The sequence below is a fragment of the Stigmatopora nigra genome, chromosome 1 (genome assembly GCF_051989575.1).
Source record: "Stigmatopora nigra isolate UIUO_SnigA chromosome 1, RoL_Snig_1.1, whole genome shotgun sequence".
In the NCBI taxonomy this organism is placed as follows: Eukaryota; Metazoa; Chordata; class Actinopteri; order Syngnathiformes; family Syngnathidae; genus Stigmatopora; species Stigmatopora nigra.
The window spans coordinates 1,744,136-1,760,000 of NC_135508.1; the positions used below are offsets into that span (position 1 = coordinate 1,744,136).

General features: G+C 32.5%; 2 protein-coding genes and 1 long non-coding RNA gene across 3 annotated transcripts in view; 1 reads left to right on the top strand and 2 right to left on the bottom strand.

Annotated features, from left to right (window-relative positions):
- Positions 1–5,902, bottom strand: part of LOC144201412 (uncharacterized) — a 50,087-nt gene extending 44,185 nt beyond the window's left edge. Inside the window, exon 1 of the long non-coding RNA XR_013327331.1 lies at positions 5,622–5,902. This is a non-coding gene — a long non-coding RNA (uncharacterized LOC144201412). The remainder of the gene's footprint in view (positions 1–5,621) is intronic.
- Positions 1–8,379, top strand: part of plekhn1 (pleckstrin homology domain containing, family N member 1) — a 31,394-nt gene extending 23,015 nt beyond the window's left edge. Inside the window, exons 12-16 of the mRNA XM_077724012.1 lie at positions 889–1,098; positions 2,907–3,062; positions 4,165–4,407; positions 4,519–4,570; positions 7,808–8,379. Coding sequence (XP_077580138.1) covers positions 889–1,098; positions 2,907–3,062; positions 4,165–4,407; positions 4,519–4,570; positions 7,808–7,992 — 846 coding nt within the window. The 3' untranslated portion in view covers positions 7,993–8,379. The remainder of the gene's footprint in view (positions 1–888; positions 1,099–2,906; positions 3,063–4,164; positions 4,408–4,518; positions 4,571–7,807) is intronic.
- A 367-nt stretch (positions 8,380–8,746) lies between these two features.
- perm1a (PPARGC1 and ESRR induced regulator, muscle 1a) lies at positions 8,747–13,225 on the bottom strand. The gene is made up of 4 exons (XM_077724512.1): positions 13,220–13,225; positions 10,904–13,163; positions 9,459–9,575; positions 8,747–9,105 (listed from the first exon to the last, which is right to left on the bottom strand). Exons 1-4 carry the CDS (start codon positions 13,223–13,225, stop codon positions 9,014–9,016), a joined length of 2,475 nt encoding a protein of 824 aa, XP_077580638.1. The 3' UTR covers positions 8,747–9,013.
- Positions 13,226–15,865: the final 2,640 nt, after the last annotated feature.

Here is a 15,865-nt window from a genome sequence, read left to right on the forward strand (position 1 = left end):
TTTTTCGTGTTTTACAGCCCCTCTTTTTTTTTTAAATGACATTTTAATATTTCTTAATACATTCCTTTTTACTTTACTTTATACTTTATACTTTTTACTTGAATGATGAGTATGTTAATACTTTAGTCCTTTTTTCTGTTTATGTTTCATATGTACTGTTAACGGATGCACTTTTTTATATGTTATCGTATCTTGTGCTGACCCCGCCCATCTGTCCCATTTTTAAAGTCAATGTGGTGGCCCCCGACCCAAAAGTTTGCCCACCCCTGCCCTAATACCATGGCGCCAAAGACCAAACGCCATAACGCAAGACAATGCGGTCGATATGGTCATTTATTTCAAAATAGAGAAAATATAAACAGATAAAATGTTAAATAAAATTTATTTTGATGTCTACGAATGAAATTCAAAGAAAACAATAAACCGTATCTAGCATTAAAGGTCGATCATTAAAATATCAACCTTGATACTTGCGTGATATTTATCTCATGCTATTATTGCACCAAAAAGACTTGGACACACTTTCCTAGTTGTACTGCCCACATGACCTACTTTTTGATTTCATCCACATACAATGATTATTCTTAAGATTTTCCCTTCAAAGTAACACATTTGTACTCCCTAATAAAACCATTAATATATATACCTAAAAATTGTCAATCGGGAGGCGGCTTATACTCGAGAAATAGTCAAATTCAACCATTTTAAGGCAATTTTAAGGGTCTCAACTGCCCTCCCACCAAACTCAAGTCCAACTAAGAGCCTAAACACCCGCAAAAACCACACCACTACTAACATAAAATACATAGTAATCGATTTTGGTCCTGAAAAACACCGTACAGAACGTAATTTGCCATTCCTGACCTTTGACCTACTTTTTATCTACAGTACAGCCGACCCTCCTCGACCGAGACCACTCGCCTGGGGAGCCGTAACAGCAGTTTTTCATCCCACACAAAACCCGAACGTGAACCTCGTCCTTTACCCCAGCGTAGCTCTTACCTCCAATCAGGAGAGAGCTCTTCTACGGGTGTCCAGCAGGCCTACAGCACCCCTTACGGTGGTCCGCATCGCTTCGAGAAAGGCATTCTTATCAAGGTAATAAGTTATCCTGACTTATCTGCCACGACAATAAATACTAATATAATTAATATAATTAAATACAAAGCAGAACAAGCACAAACTGGGGTTGATTGGCAAGCATACAAATATTTGTGGGCACACGCAATTGAGTCGTGTGAATTCTACCTAGCAACAAGTGGATGTGCAAATGATCCTGTTGCTGGGCAGATTTGATAAAGATAGTTTGTTGTCTGGGATATTTAGCATATTGTATTGCACTTAGAGCTTTTATTTCTTTTTTTATACAATATTGAACTAATCATGAGTTATATTTGTGAGTAGTGGATTACTCGGTGGTACAATGGTACATTTTATTTATAGTTATATTATTCTGGGGTTCAAATTTTTGCGGGAAAATTTGGACTGAATATTATTAAATTATGTCAGTAAACTGTTTTCCAAAGCAATATAGGATAATTATACAAATATATCAATTAGTATTCATATATATATATATATATATATATATATATATATATATATATATATATATATATATATATATATATATATATATATATATATATATATATATATATATATATATATATATATATATATATATATATATATATATATATATATATATATATTTTCACCCAGAAAGTCACTATTTTGATTGAAAAAGTGAACTAAATGAGCAATATTTTTTTTAATCATATAAATGTTATGAATACTTTTGTCATTATAGTATGTTGAGATTTATTATATGTATATATACATATATATACATATATAAATAAACATACATAAAAAAACAAACATATATATATATATATATATATATATATATATATATATATATATATATATATATATATATATATATATATATATATATATATATATATATATATACATATATACACGTGTAAATATGAAATATATATATATAGATATATACATATATGTATAAAATGAATCTCAATATACTTGTATAATGACAATAAAAGCATTCATAGCACTGATATGATTTTAAAAATATCTCATTTAGTTTAGTCAAAATAAGTGAATATTTACCATTTACAGACCAAAAAATAACAACTTTTTGGGTCAAAATGGCTATTAACAATACAAGAAAAAATAGTTGGGAAAAAAAACTCATCAATGCACCCAATAGATGAAAAATACAAGTAGTCATAGCATTTATATGACTTTAAAAAATCACATTCAGTTTAGTTTTTCAGTCAAAATAAGTGAATCTTTACCATTTACAGACCAAAAAAAAAGCATTTTTTTGGGTGAAAATGGCTATTAACATTACAAGAAAAAAATAGTTGGGAAAATAAACTCATCAATGCACCCAATAGATGAAAAATACAAGTATTCATAGCATTTATATGATTTAAAAAAGCACATTTAGCTTAGTTTTTCAGTCAAAATAAGTGAATCTTTAGCATTTACAGACCAAAAAAAGCAATTTTTTGGGTGAAAATGGCTATTAACAACACAAGACTGTAAAAAATAGTTGAGGAAAAACTCATCAATGCACCCAATCGATGAAAAATACAAGTATTCACAGCATTTATATGATTTTAAAAAAATCACATTTAGTTTAGTTTTTCAGTCAAAATAAGTGAATCTTTACCATTTACAGACCAAAAAATAGCAACTTTTTTGGGTGAAAATGGCTATTAACAATACAAGACTGTAAAAAATAGTTGGGGAAAAAACCCAATACACCCAATGGATGAAAAATACAACTATAAACACCTAAAAAAATGATAAGATAATACATTTCTTGATGGTTAAATACTCAAACTTGGCCATTTCTGATTTGCCAGTCCAACAGTTGGAACGCATCTCACGCGTCTTTGGGTTACCCGATGAGTACTCCACAACGCCATTCAGACATGTGTGCTCCCCGCCAGCCCTTGTCGCCCCTCTACGACGAACCCTGTAGCCCCGAAATGTTCGCCTTTGACGAAGCCGCGCCAGTGGTAAGTCGCCCAGGGATACTGGTATATACTGGGAAACCAAAAAACTGTGATACTGGATACAATGGTGTATTTTAAACCAACACATGTTAACAAATCTAAATTAAGAAATAGACACGCCAGTCTTTCTAATCCACATCAGCCTTTTCGTTGTCTTAGACTCCGCCCCCCCAAAATACTGAATTACCATATTTGTCACTAAAAAATGACTTAAATGAGAGAAATATTAAAATTCAACAATTTTAAGGTAATTTTAAGGGTACGGCTTATACGCAGGGGGCGGCTTATATGCGAGAAATACGCCACTTGTCAATTTTTTTGCCTATTTTCATACTGAAGAATATTGGTGTCAAACATACGGCATGCGGACAGTGTTGTGTGTATCTTTGTAGCCTTTTCAAACTGTCCATAAACAATTAAATGATTTTATATTCTTATTTTCTATTCAATTTCCGTCAATGGCAGCCAATGAGTAAACAAAAAACCTCAAAATCCTCCAAAAAAAAATCAACCTGAACTTATTTCTATGGGAAAAGTTGATTTGAGATACGAGTAAATCGACATATGAGCTCAGTCTTGGAACACATTAAGCTCATATCTCAAGGTATCACTATATTTCATCTGTATTTCATATTGCACTTTTGGCTTGAATGTAAATGTATAAAAAAATCAAGACAGCTTTCAACATTTCTGCAGGTTTTAATTATGTACTTTTCATAATTTAAGGAGGGAGTTGTCTTATCGTTTTTTACATAACAGCAACAAAAATAACTTTAAAAATCAGCATATTTCATATTCTCTTTTCTTCTAAAAGGTAAGTTACTTTCATATTTTAATAGGGGAGGAAAGTCATTGATTAACTTATTACTAATTAATTACTAATTAACTAATCACTAAAAAATAATTAATTAGCTTATAGAAGTTTAAAGTTTCAAATTTGACACAAAAAAATATGTCATATTATCATGATAATAATCAATAGACTGATAACTATTTTTTTAAAATCGTAATAGCAATTTTTGACACATCGCCCAGCTCTAATTAAAGGCATAGATACGGCCATGATGTGAATCTACTCCTAAATTGTCTATGTTTTCCTGAACAGGAAAACTGGCAAGACCCCAATGGTCTCTACCACCACCAAAACCATCAAAACCACCATCACCAAAATTCTCGTGTCCACCATTCCTCCCTCAAACTCTGCACGCCGCCAGTCGGCCGAAACATCCGTAAAAACCCAGTTCCAACCAGTTCGCCAGGCCACGCCCCCCAGACTCAAATGGAACAGCGAGCCCAAGCCGTATCCAGGTTGAAGATTTTAACCGCACCTCCAAAAGCTCAAGAACTGGTAAGAACGACAATTTTGCTCATCTCCGGTTTCTGGAATGCGGGTATACATTCTTATGCGGGTTTTTTTTATTGGGAGTTGTTGAATTTCCCGTTTTTATTTTTTTGACAGGCACCATCTACCTGTGGAATCAACATGGCTCCGATGTATGATTACTCAACAGGTAAGAATTTTTGGAATGTTGCCATAGAAACGAGGACTACCCGAATATTACACCGTGGGCAAAAGTAACTCGACTTTAAATAGATTTTTTTATGGATTCCTAATTGTGGCGCTAGTATACAGTCGAAATTAGCCCTGTGATTGGCTCTTAATTTTTGTGCCCTGTGATTGGCTGGCTACCGAGTCAGTGTCTCCGCCTGGTGATCAGGGTTAGCTGGGATAGGCTCCAGCACCCCCCGCGAGCCTTGTGTGGATAAGAGGTTTAGAAAATTGAATTTAATGTTTTTTTTGTTAGTATACAAGTTTAATTAGATTGAAAACCTCAAGGCAAAGTTCACGATAGCAACAATAAACAAAAAATGGTAAATAATCAATAAATAATAGCAATAAATACGTAAGTAGTCAATATAATAAGTAGACAACAATATAAATAAGTAGGTAAAGTGCACAAATAACAACCACCAAACTAACAAATGAATAATCAATAAATAATAGCAATAAATAAATAAGTAGTGAACAACATAAATAAGTAAACAAAGTGCACATATAACAACAAACAAACCGATAATCAATAAATAATCAATGAATGTGTTAAATAAATAAGTAGTCGACCTAAGAAATAAGTTGTAGAATATAAAAACAAATAAAAATATCTGTCTATACAGTTAGTAGAAGTACAAGTGAAATTATAAGTAGATGAATTAAGATAAGTAAGATTTATCAATTACTAATAGCAGACAATATAAAATTGTACAATATCATATAAATAATGCAAAACTATGTCGTTCTGCCAGTCAAACTAAAATCGTAAAATAATTGAGGGCAATAATATTTTTAAATGGTCTCTGTCAGTTTTGAGTATAGTTTTAGTCGATTAATCCACAATTAAATAGAAAAGATGCGGTGGAAAAACGCATTTTATACAGACTACGTTGCACAAACGGAAAAGATGCATTTACAAACAAATATGTCGGTCGTGTACTCGAGCTAATTAGGCAACATTTTAGTGTTATACGTGCCAGTGTTGGATCGAAAAAGTTTTTACGTCCTACCTTATTTATTTGCTTCGTCTTGGATGCTAAAAACGGCATTATCAGGTTATTTTCCCCATTTTTAACAACTTTTATTTGGCTCTCATTCCCACGCGTGGTGCCATTGCACTGGGTGTGTTGCGTTCACAATCCACTTGGAAAAAAGAGTACTGAAATGATACCTTCAATTACCATCCGGAAAAACGATTGAAAGCGACAGAACGCCAACTTATAATACAAATAAAGAAATTAAAGGACTCCAAATAAATAAAATCTAATATAATAACAGTAAATAAACACAAACAAATCGTTTAAAATATATAATATTAAAAATAATTAAAACAAAACCCGCGAAACTCAGACTCCAAATAAATAAAATAAAATAAAAATAAATAAACACAATCAAATTGTTAAAAATAAGATGAATTAAAATATATAACATAAAAAATAAAAACATAATAGTTTTCCTAGAATATTGCATTATAATTATTTGCAAACATTGAAAAAATAAAAAATAATATACTCACCAACTGTCTAAAATTATACATTTTCTATAAATTGAGCATAATTCAGTTACTGTTTGCGCCTTAACATGTCAAAATATAGGCAAAAATATTGATTATTGTTTTTTCAAAGTAAAAGCGGATATTTTCAAATAGAAAATTAAATTAAAAAATTAATTACATCATCTATTTTCATGAAAAACCCAAAATAAAATTTCCTGTTAATAGTCTACAATAAGAAAAATAGCATTTTAATGATAAACATTTAAACAATGGCCCAAAAAAAGATTATTGGTCATTCAATAATTGTGATAACTCGAGTTTTATGGTCGTGAAAACTGCGTTTTGATTGGCTAGCAACTAGTTTCAAGTACGATTGCGCAATATTGTACTTATACGACATAGCTGTAAATACTGGAAATTTTATGGAACTCCAGTATCGAGTAATAGCAAACTTGTTACTGTTTCTGTAAGAACATCGCAATGAGAACATAGTTAGCAAGTAGCTACTTGTTTTTGTATGATGCATCACTTTTGTGAAGGAAGGAAAAAAATATGATGACGTTTCTTAAGCATAAAAACACTAGATGAGAAATTCATTTGAGTTTTTCATGCGTAGATAAAAATATGTATCTTAAAAATATTAGATATTAAAATAAATATAATATAAAATCTTGTTCTTTTTGCCCTGTAAGTCAGTGCGAAGGGCGGAGCTTGTTTGCTAATACGAGAGGAGTTTTTGCTAGTTTTTGTTGGCAAGTGGTAGTGCGTTATACTATTGTGAGGACATTTGTGTATATCATTTTCAGAATATTTTGAAGGGAAGACAAAAGCAAACAACCGAGGTAGGTTGCATCTGAAAGTCAGGGTGGAGGCGGGGCTAATAGAACCAAGAAAGGTATCAAAATTTCAAACAAAATTAGAGTTAAGTTTAGTGTAAGGTTCGATTAAACTTATTTTTGAGTGTTTGCATCGTAATCCAAGTTCATTTAAATTTGTTTATGTTATGTTACAAGCGCGTTGCCGTGCAAAAAGTCAAATTTTAGTACTATTAAACACATTTTAGTACTATTAAACCACTAGTTAATTCTTACTTTATTAATAGATTGCGAATTAGAACAAATTAAACATTTATTCCAATCGAATATTCTGTTGTGGGTGTTTTTTCAGAGGGTTAGAACAAATTAATTTGTTTTTAGTTCATTTCTATGGGAAACGTTCATTTGAGTTACAAATAATTTGACATACGAGCTCAGTCCCGGAACGAATTAAACTCATATCTCAAGGTACCACTGTATAGTCTTATATAATTTAGAGTTTTTCCAACACTGTTTGTATGTTTCAAAGTGTGCTGCCATGCAAAAAGTCTAATTTCAGTACTATTAAACACATTTTAGTACTATTAAACCACTAGTTTTTTGTTACTTTATGAATAGACGGCAAATAACAAAAACTAAAATGTTTTTCCAATCCAATATCCAGTTTTGGGTGTTTTAATCAGAATGTTAGAACAAATTAATTAGTTTATAGTTTATTTCTATGGGAAACATTCATTTGAGTAATTTGACATACAAGCTCAGTCCCATAACGAATTAAGCTCATATCTCAAGGTACCACTGTATATATTCATTCACAAATAATATCCCTTTATTGAATAAATCAAAGTTACACAATTTTCTAAGAGCTTTTCTATCCTGTTGGCAGATCTTCAATCATACCTCAAACCCACAGAACCAGATGACCAGGAAATAGACTATGACAACATTTGGGAGGTGGAAGGCCATCCCAGAATGATTCAGCTAACGTCTGGAATTTCCACACACTGGACGGGATTAAAGAGCGGGGCCGGGGGCCTGGGCGCCATGGCGACCGGGCAGAGATGGTCCTAGAACCGAATCGGTGGCCGGCAAACGTGTGTAAACATCAGATGGCTATCGGCTTTGTTTTGTCCAGAAAGCGGACGGTAGAATTAAGCGTATTAGGAAAATGTGGGAGGGGCATTGGAAGAAAAAAAAACATTAAAAAAAAAAAGATTTCAAAGTAATTTATAGTACTTTTGTAATTTATTAGGTTTGTCATTTATTGTTTCTTTTTTTTAACCCGAAGTGTTTTTTTATTTCTTTTTTGTTTGCTTGATTTTGAGAAAAAGAAAAAAAAAATCCACATATTTTGTAAATATTGTACATTTTATTATGTATTTTATTGTGAAACTTTAGTTGGCTGTGTTTATTTGTATTTTATTTGTTTGGTTTTATTTATATTTTCCAAAAATAAAGTTGATATGAGGTAAAGTATTTATAGTGCATTTGTTGTATTTTTAGATTTTTTTATTAAAGGAAATATAAGTTTATTATCTATAAAAGTGGATAAATTCATCTGTAAATATTTTTAAATTTTTTCATAAATCGGGTTTTTTAATAGCGTATTTGTTTCTACTAATAGATTATCAAAATTGATCAGAAATATGAATAAGAAAAAGACTATGTACCGCTTGCCTTATTCTCGTGTTGCCCTCTGGTGGTGAAATAACATACAACATCTCAACGAAACGGTAGTCGTATTTATGCTTCAGTGAAAAGGTAACCTTGAATAAAAATATTCACAACAAAAAACATCCATTGTATGTAAAATACATAAAATACACATAAGAAATTAATATTTTAGTAAATTTATGTTATTGATTATGATTGTTGTGTTTGTACGAACTCCATTTTATATAAAGTTGTGATGTATTTAAAAGCAAGGTAAAATGTCGTTCAATCTGCGTTTAACTCAATTTGCTACGAACACAACATGTTCCAAGTAAACGAGATCGGGTTTACCGTACAAAAAGTTTAAAGTTACGTATGAAATTGACAGGTTTAATACTAGCAACAACAAAAAATGAATAGGGAATTACTTGAAAGGATGTCAAGTACCGATTTTGGGGTCATGCTGGTCCACCTTGATGTACTTGCGCAGGTATCGAATGGCTGACAGGGCACTTACATTGGCCAGTAGAACTGTTAAAATAAATAAATAAAATACATATGATAATATCAAAAAAAATCAATAATCGCTATTTACTACTGAAAAAAATCGTTTTGAAAATACAAAAATAGTCATAATGTTGCTATTGTTGAGGCTGGAAACTGTTTATGCGTAAAGTTTGTGTTTTCCGAGTTGTCCTTAAACGCACCGTGGGACGTGTTGGCGAGCGACCGGAAAAGGAAAACTTTTGTTTACGTTTTTAAGTTGTCTATTTCAGTTCGTTTGCAAATAAACCATAACGAATTTAGCCTTTTCTAGTTATTATAAGTTATTTTGTTTCTGGAATTGACTGTTGGTCACTTATCATACGTGTTAGCATACATACCGGCCTTCCACATTTCTCCAGTTGGGGTATTTTCTGTTTTCAGCACCCATGAAGCAAAGGCAATACACACCAGACACATATCAGATTGCCTGAGTGGCAATAGGGAAACATCTGTCCCTGTAAACAGAGTAATAAAGTTTTTCACATTTGAAACCATCACTGGCATAAAACAACAGCTGAGTATTAGAGGACCTTGATATATTGGCACTTCCTCCCAAGTCATACGATGACCCGGTTAATTCCCAGTCTTTCCTACATGCTCTGCAGAAATAACTGCAATGCAATCCACCCTGGCAACCAGTTGACTGTACAGTATGTCGCCACCTGCTCAAACTATAAACATTTGACCCACGGCCCTACTCCTAAGTAGTTTGTTTTTGTAAAGGAGTGATTTATAATCATTTTTAAAGAGTAGTATGTCTGAATGATGGCCAAAAAAAATAAAAATAAATACTACAACCGAGATCACGATATTGAAACACACATCTTTCATTGGGGTTGCCAGATAAGTGCTTCACAATGGAAAATCATGTGTTATCAAACCAATGTTGAAGAAAACGGTGAGACTAAAAATATATATACATTAGCGTTTGTCTACAATCTATGTACATGGCATGACAAAAAAAAAAATCTTAATTTTACTTAAGGTAGATTGTCGCCATCTGATGGACAAAGACAGGTTCTACGTCTACTTTTTTTACTGGCAGAGGGCAGTGTTTCACCAGGATTTTTTCAGGGAACTTTTTCATTTTTTTTTGGTACTAAATTTTGCGTGTTTTATTCGAATAAATACACCAAGGGTGTCCGACTTGGTTCGCGGGCCGCTTTAACGTTAATTTGATTTCACTTAAGGACAGACCATATTTGATATAATATTTATTTATTTTTTATAAATGGATTATATGAATTGGATTAAAAACCCTGAATATTCTGTATTTTATAGATCTAAAACAATGTTTATTTTAGCTTTTTTTAAATATATTTTTAGATTTTACAAATTGAGTTTTGAACTAAAAACACAGAAAAAATTGATTAAAAAATTACAATTATTGATTTAAATGAGGGAAAATCAGGAAATGTAATATAAATCATATTTAGATTTTAACTAAATGGATTAACAGAACTGTATTAAAAGTCCTGAATATTCCATTTTTTATAGATATAAAACAATGTTTATTTTAGCTTTTTTTAAATATATTTTTAGATTTTATAAAATGATTTTTGAACTAAAAACACAGAAAATGATTAAAAAATTACAATTATTGATTTAAAAGGCGGAAAATCAGGAAATTTAATATAAATCTATACTTTCATTTGAATTTCATCCTAAAACAGAAAGTCGGCCCTCATCATTTACCTTCCCGGGCCACACAAAATGATGCGATGGTCCAGATTTGGCCCCCGGGCCACCACTTTGACACACATGAAATACTATAAACCCTTACTAGGATCTGGAACAGCTTTTTGTAGGTCTTCATATCCACATTTTCCAGGTAAACAGATGTCGATTTTGTTTCCCATTGGTTTCACGATCAGATCCGCCATATCCGTGCATGCTAAAGTTGGATTTTTTGGTCTTGACCTCTTGTGACCTTTGGTGAGGTGAACATTTCTGAAGGAGAAGGTCGCTTTCCAAAAGAAATTTTCACGAATATCGCAAAAGAAATCCTCATAATTGTCGGTTATGGATTTGGCGGCGCCAGGTTTTTTGGTGAGCCTGCTTACCACCCGCATTGGACGTCCATGTTTGTTGTCCTCGTCTTCGTCTTTAGTAGAATCATCATCATCATCATCATCAGAAGAAGAAGAAACAAAGAAGTCGTCATAAGTTTCTGGCAAAAACAGTTTTTTCGAGCTTGGGGAACCCTGAAATCTGATTGGACGCTGCTTTTTTGCTAGAAAAGGGTAGAAAAAATTTTCCAGGTTGAACTGAGCAAAAAAATAATCATACGTTTCCGGGACTGAATTTCCGTGGATGTCGTTTTTTGGTGATTGGGCGGGAATTGTGAAGGTGTCTTGGTTTTCTAGTTCTTCTAAATTTGGGTCCAAGTGTTTTTTTGTGGTTTTTCTGTTGGGTTTGAGAGAATCTAGAGCCGGTAGATTTTGTACACTTTTGTTTTTGGAGATTTTTGATGGACGTCCACAGATTGGAGACATTTTTGTCATTTTTTTGGGGCGTATGTCCATAGATTCGTCCTCAATCTGGTCCAAGAATTGTTCAGTTTTTGAAGAATTGGATTCAGGATCGAGTTTGAAGGCCTGAAAATGTCTGTAGGTTTCTTGTGGTTTTTCCTCTGTGGATTTTGAGGAAAAACTGTCCCGGTTTGTCTCCTGTTTTGAGCTTCTTAGACCAATAATGTCGTTTATTGTCAGTTTTTCCATTTCCTTCCAAAAAGAAGACATGATGAATACTGGATGTTTTGATTGGGACAAATTTTCAGGCTCATGTGGTGTTGTTTTTATATTTTTGATTAATTGTGCCGTGTCCTCAGGAATTTTGACAGATCTATCAAATTTATCGGTAGATGAACATGAACCTCTTTCAAAAACTGGTCTTGTGTCTTCAAAGATCTGGTCCACTGTGGCTTTGGGGATTTGGAACTCTGTGTTTGGAAAGGTTGACTTTTGGGTATGAGGTTTGAGAAAAGAGTCATGGCTATTTTGGTTGAGTTTGTGGCTTTCTGTTGGGAGCTTTTGATGGATCTTAGTTTTTCTTGGGTTGTCGGTGTGCTGGTCTCTAGTAGAAGGCGAAGCATCCAGAAACAGGCTTGATTTAGTAGCAGATGAGGTGTCATCTTGGCAATCATTCTCATCATTCTTATTCTCATTCTCATCATTCTTATTCTCGTCATCCTCATCATTCTCACAATTCTTATTCGTATCATTTTCACCATTCTTATTCTCATTCTTATTCTCATTCCTATTCTCATTCTTATTCTCATTCTTATTCTCATTCTTATTCTCATTCTTATTCTCATTCTTATTCTTATTCTCATTCTCATTCTTATTCTCATTCTTATTCTCATTCTTATTCTCATTCTTAATCTCATTCTCATTCTTATTCTCATTCTTATTCTCATTCTTATTCTCATTCTTATTCTCATTCTTATTCTCATTCTTATTCTCATTCTTATTCTCATTCTCGTTCTTATTCTCGTTCTTATTCTCGTCATTCTCACTATTCTCACCATTCCTATTCTCATCATTCTCATTCCTTTTCTCATTATTCCCATTCTTATTCTCATCATTCTCACCATCCTTATTCTCATCATTCTCATTCTTATTCTCATCATTCTCATTCTTATTCTCATCATTCTCACCATCCTTATTCTCATCATTCTCATTCTTATTCTTATTCTCATCATTCTCATAATTTTCATAATTTTCACCATTCTTATTCTCATCATTCTCATTCTTATTCTTATTCTCGTCATCCTTATTCGTATTCTCATCATTCTGATAATTTTCATCATTTTCACCATTCTTATTCTCATCATTCTCACAATTTTCACCATTTAAATCATTCTTTTTCTCATCTTTCTCATAATTTTCATTATTCTCATCATTCTCATTCTTCCCATCATTCTCATCATCTTTCAATCCACTGTTCTCCAGATCGACCCTTTCTTCCCAAATTGATTCATGAAAGCACTGGATCTGCCTTAAATCCCGACCATGTTCTCCAAGTCTTCTTTTATTCAGGGTCTCACGATGACCAGAATGTCCACACGGCACTAGGGTTGCGACAAACCCGGTCTCACGTCCATGCTTGATTGACTCTACGCTCAGTTTTTTCTTCCTCCGCCTCCTTTTAATGGTGGCCAACGATGATGATGATGATGGTGAACTGAGGACTTTCTTCATGCGGACTGTGCTCCAGTGTAGCTTTGGAAGGACCATTGAGTCATCGGGTGGATGGAGGGTTGTTTCCGCCATTCTGGTTCTGGCATACACTTTGACGAATGACTCACCGTGGGCCGACTTGTGAGTCTTGAGCTTTGATTGGCAGGCTGTGGGGTCATTTCTTGTTCCTGTCTCCAAATCATCCATTTAATGGGACTTGACGTATTGTAAACTGAAAAGAGATCAAGTATAAAAGTGTACGAGATCAAAAGCCCTCTAAATAAATGCTTTAAAAACAGAGAGGAGTTAAAAAAAACGTATTTAAAAATTTTACGAATTAAAAAAAATAATTTATTAAAATTTTAAATTCAATTTAAATTCAAATTAAAAATTTAAAATTAAATTTAATATGACATTCAAATGAAAATTTCAAATTGAATTTAAAAATAAATTTAAAGATAAATTTAAAAAGAAATTTAAAATTACATTTAGAATTACATTCAAAATTAAATTTCAGATTAAATCTAAAATCATGTTTCAAATTAAATCTAAAATTATATTTCAAATTCATCTAAAATTATATTTCAAATTACATTTATAATTAAATAAAAACATTACATTTCAAATTAAATTTAAAATGTAAAATCTTAAAACAAAAAATTAAACAATTTAAAAATATTTAAAACTTGTATGAAAAATTGATAACCCATCATTTTTTTTAACACAGTCATATTCTATTTCACATTCTAATCACGCTGCAAAAAATAGACAAAAAACATCTCACGGTAACGTCTCATAGAAAGCATCGTCTTATAACAAAAATGAATTCAGTATCTCAATGAGTATTTAATACGTGTGTTTTGGATTCTTACCTTCCTTCTGTTTCGCTTCTGAAGTCTAACCCGGCTATATTTTTGAAGGCGGGAATCTTTTTTAGCGCACGTCACAAGCCTCATGATTTGATAAATATAGTTTGATGCTTCTGATCACGTAATGCACGTTGCCCTGCATCTGCAAAATTGCTCTAGCGTCTATTTAAAGTAGCCTTTCACAACTTTAAATATAACCCCAACATTCAAACGGATGTAGCGGGATTTAGCCTAGCTTGTTAACTTCCTGCTCATGGTCAGTTGCCAGATTATTACAAAAGTTCACAAACAACCAGTAGGAATTCTTGCGTCGCACCATTTTTTATTCACGAGTCAGTTCAGACGTAATCAAGAATCATGTGAGTGATGACATTCACTCAGCTGATCTGCGACACTGGATCCTGTTCTGCATTTCTTACAGTTCAAAAATCACGTCATTTTGGGATGTGCTATCACATATCTGGCAACCTCGGCCAATTGCTATCCTTATTAATGATTGCAATTCCCCTTATTAAGCGATAAATAAACGTACAAATGCAAGGTGGTACATATTTACTCACGTAGGGAGAAGAAATGTATTAAAATATCAAACAAAATTAAAATTAAGTTTAGTGTAAAGTTAGATTAAACTTATTTTTGAGTGTCTGCATCGAAATCCAAGTTCATTTAAATGTATTTATGTTATATTACAAGCGCGTTGCCATGCAAAAAGTCTCTCTAATTTTAGTATGAAACACATTTTAGTAGTATTAAACCACTAGTTTTTTGTTACTTTGTTAATAGATGTCAAATTAGAACAATTAAAAATGTTTTTCCAATACAATATCCTGTTATGGGTGTTTTTGTTTTTCAGATGGTTGGAACGAATTAATTCGTTTTTAGTTCATTTCTATGGGAAACGTTAATTTGAGTCACGAGTAATTTGACATACGAGCTCAGTCTCGGAACGCATTAAGCTCGTATCTCGAGGTACCACTGTACTGAAAAAAAAACTTACACTAAACGTGTCAAACTCGGGTTAATTCTATTTTTTTTAAATAAATGGATTAAAAAATAACTGGATTAAAATCCCTGAATATTCAGTTTTTTTATAGATCTAAAACAATGTTTATTTTAGCTTTTTTAAAATATATTTTTAGATTTTACAAAATGATTTTTTCACTAAAAACACAGAAAAAATGGATTAAAAAATGACAATTATTCATTTAAAAGGGACAAAATCAGGAAATGTAATGTACATATATACTCTTCATTTGAATTTGATCCTAAAACAGAAAATCGGCACTTATAATTTTCTTTCCCGGGCCACACAAAATGATGCGACGGGCCAGATTTGGCCCCTGGGCCGCCACTTTGACACACGTAGTGTAATATAGAATAAAATAGTCAATTCAACCAATGGGATTTAAAAGGAGGCAAGATGAGGCTTGTGTGGTCACAGAACCTGAGGCAGTGGGCCGTTTTAACACGGGTGGGTTTGTGTTTCCCCCAACAGGATTAAGTAGTCATTAGTCGGTTCTTGGATTTAAGATTGTGATCTATTCCCGTCACAATGCCACAAAATGTCACCACTTATAGGCTACAGCGTAAAAGCCACCAATTAGGCAACAAAGTTGCCAGAAGACAATTTAACGTAATGTCATTTAAATGCATTTAGATCACATTAAAAGCATTTAAAGGTGCAATTAAAGATCA